Source organism: Micromys minutus, assembly GCF_963924665.1.
Source record: "Micromys minutus genome assembly, chromosome: 24".
NCBI lineage: Eukaryota > Metazoa > Chordata > Mammalia > Rodentia > Muridae > Micromys > Micromys minutus.
Window position 1 is genome coordinate 45,283,644 of NC_137959.1, and position 601 is coordinate 45,284,244.

Genomic DNA, 601 nt, shown 5'->3' on the forward strand with positions numbered 1-601 from the left:
AAGAAGAGGCGGCGGCAGCTTGGAGGGGGTGGTTTGGGATTCTGAAGTGTCAGGACAAGGCCTCTGGGAGATCCTGCCCCGGACAGTTCTCTCCTCTCATGGCTCTTTCCTGGCGTCTCTCCCTTCTAGATCCCTGCAGGGACCAAAGTGGCGGAGTGTGGAGGAGGAGTTCCCCCACATCTATGCCCACGGCTGCGTCCTAAAGGATGTCTGCAGTGACTGCACCAGCTTTGTGGCTGATGTAGTGTGCTCCAGCCGCAAGAGTGTGGATGTCCTCAACGCCACGCCAAAACGCAGCCGCCAGACCCAGTCCCTCTATATTCCCAACACCAGGACTCTCAACTTCCAATGACTGTTGTGATGGCCTCCTCGCACCCCATCCTGGAACACAGCTGCCATCATCCCCCCCTGCGCATGTACATATATACATATATAGATACATTTATAATATATATACGGCCTATATTTATATTTATATACCTTGTCTCTTTCCCTACAGTTCATTCAGGGCCAAGCTTACTCCAGCCTCAGAGGTTAGGCTCCTGAGTGTGTGAGATTCTGCTGGGAAGAAGCCCAGGCGTCCCCAAGTCAAGCTTGCTCT

At 53.1% G+C, this 601-nt stretch overlaps 1 protein-coding gene across 1 annotated transcript in view; it reads left to right on the forward strand.

Moving 5' to 3' along the window:
• The window catches only part of SPIRE2 (spire type actin nucleation factor 2), a gene marked incomplete at both ends in the record, with an annotated part of 37,027 nt that extends 36,675 nt beyond the window's left edge, over window positions 1–352 (forward strand). The window contains one exon of the mRNA XM_080937155.1: window positions 130–352. Within this exon, the coding sequence (XP_080793281.1) occupies window positions 130–352 (223 nt within the window). The remainder of the gene's footprint in view (window positions 1–129) is intronic.
• Between the last annotated feature and the right edge of the window lie 249 nt (window positions 353–601).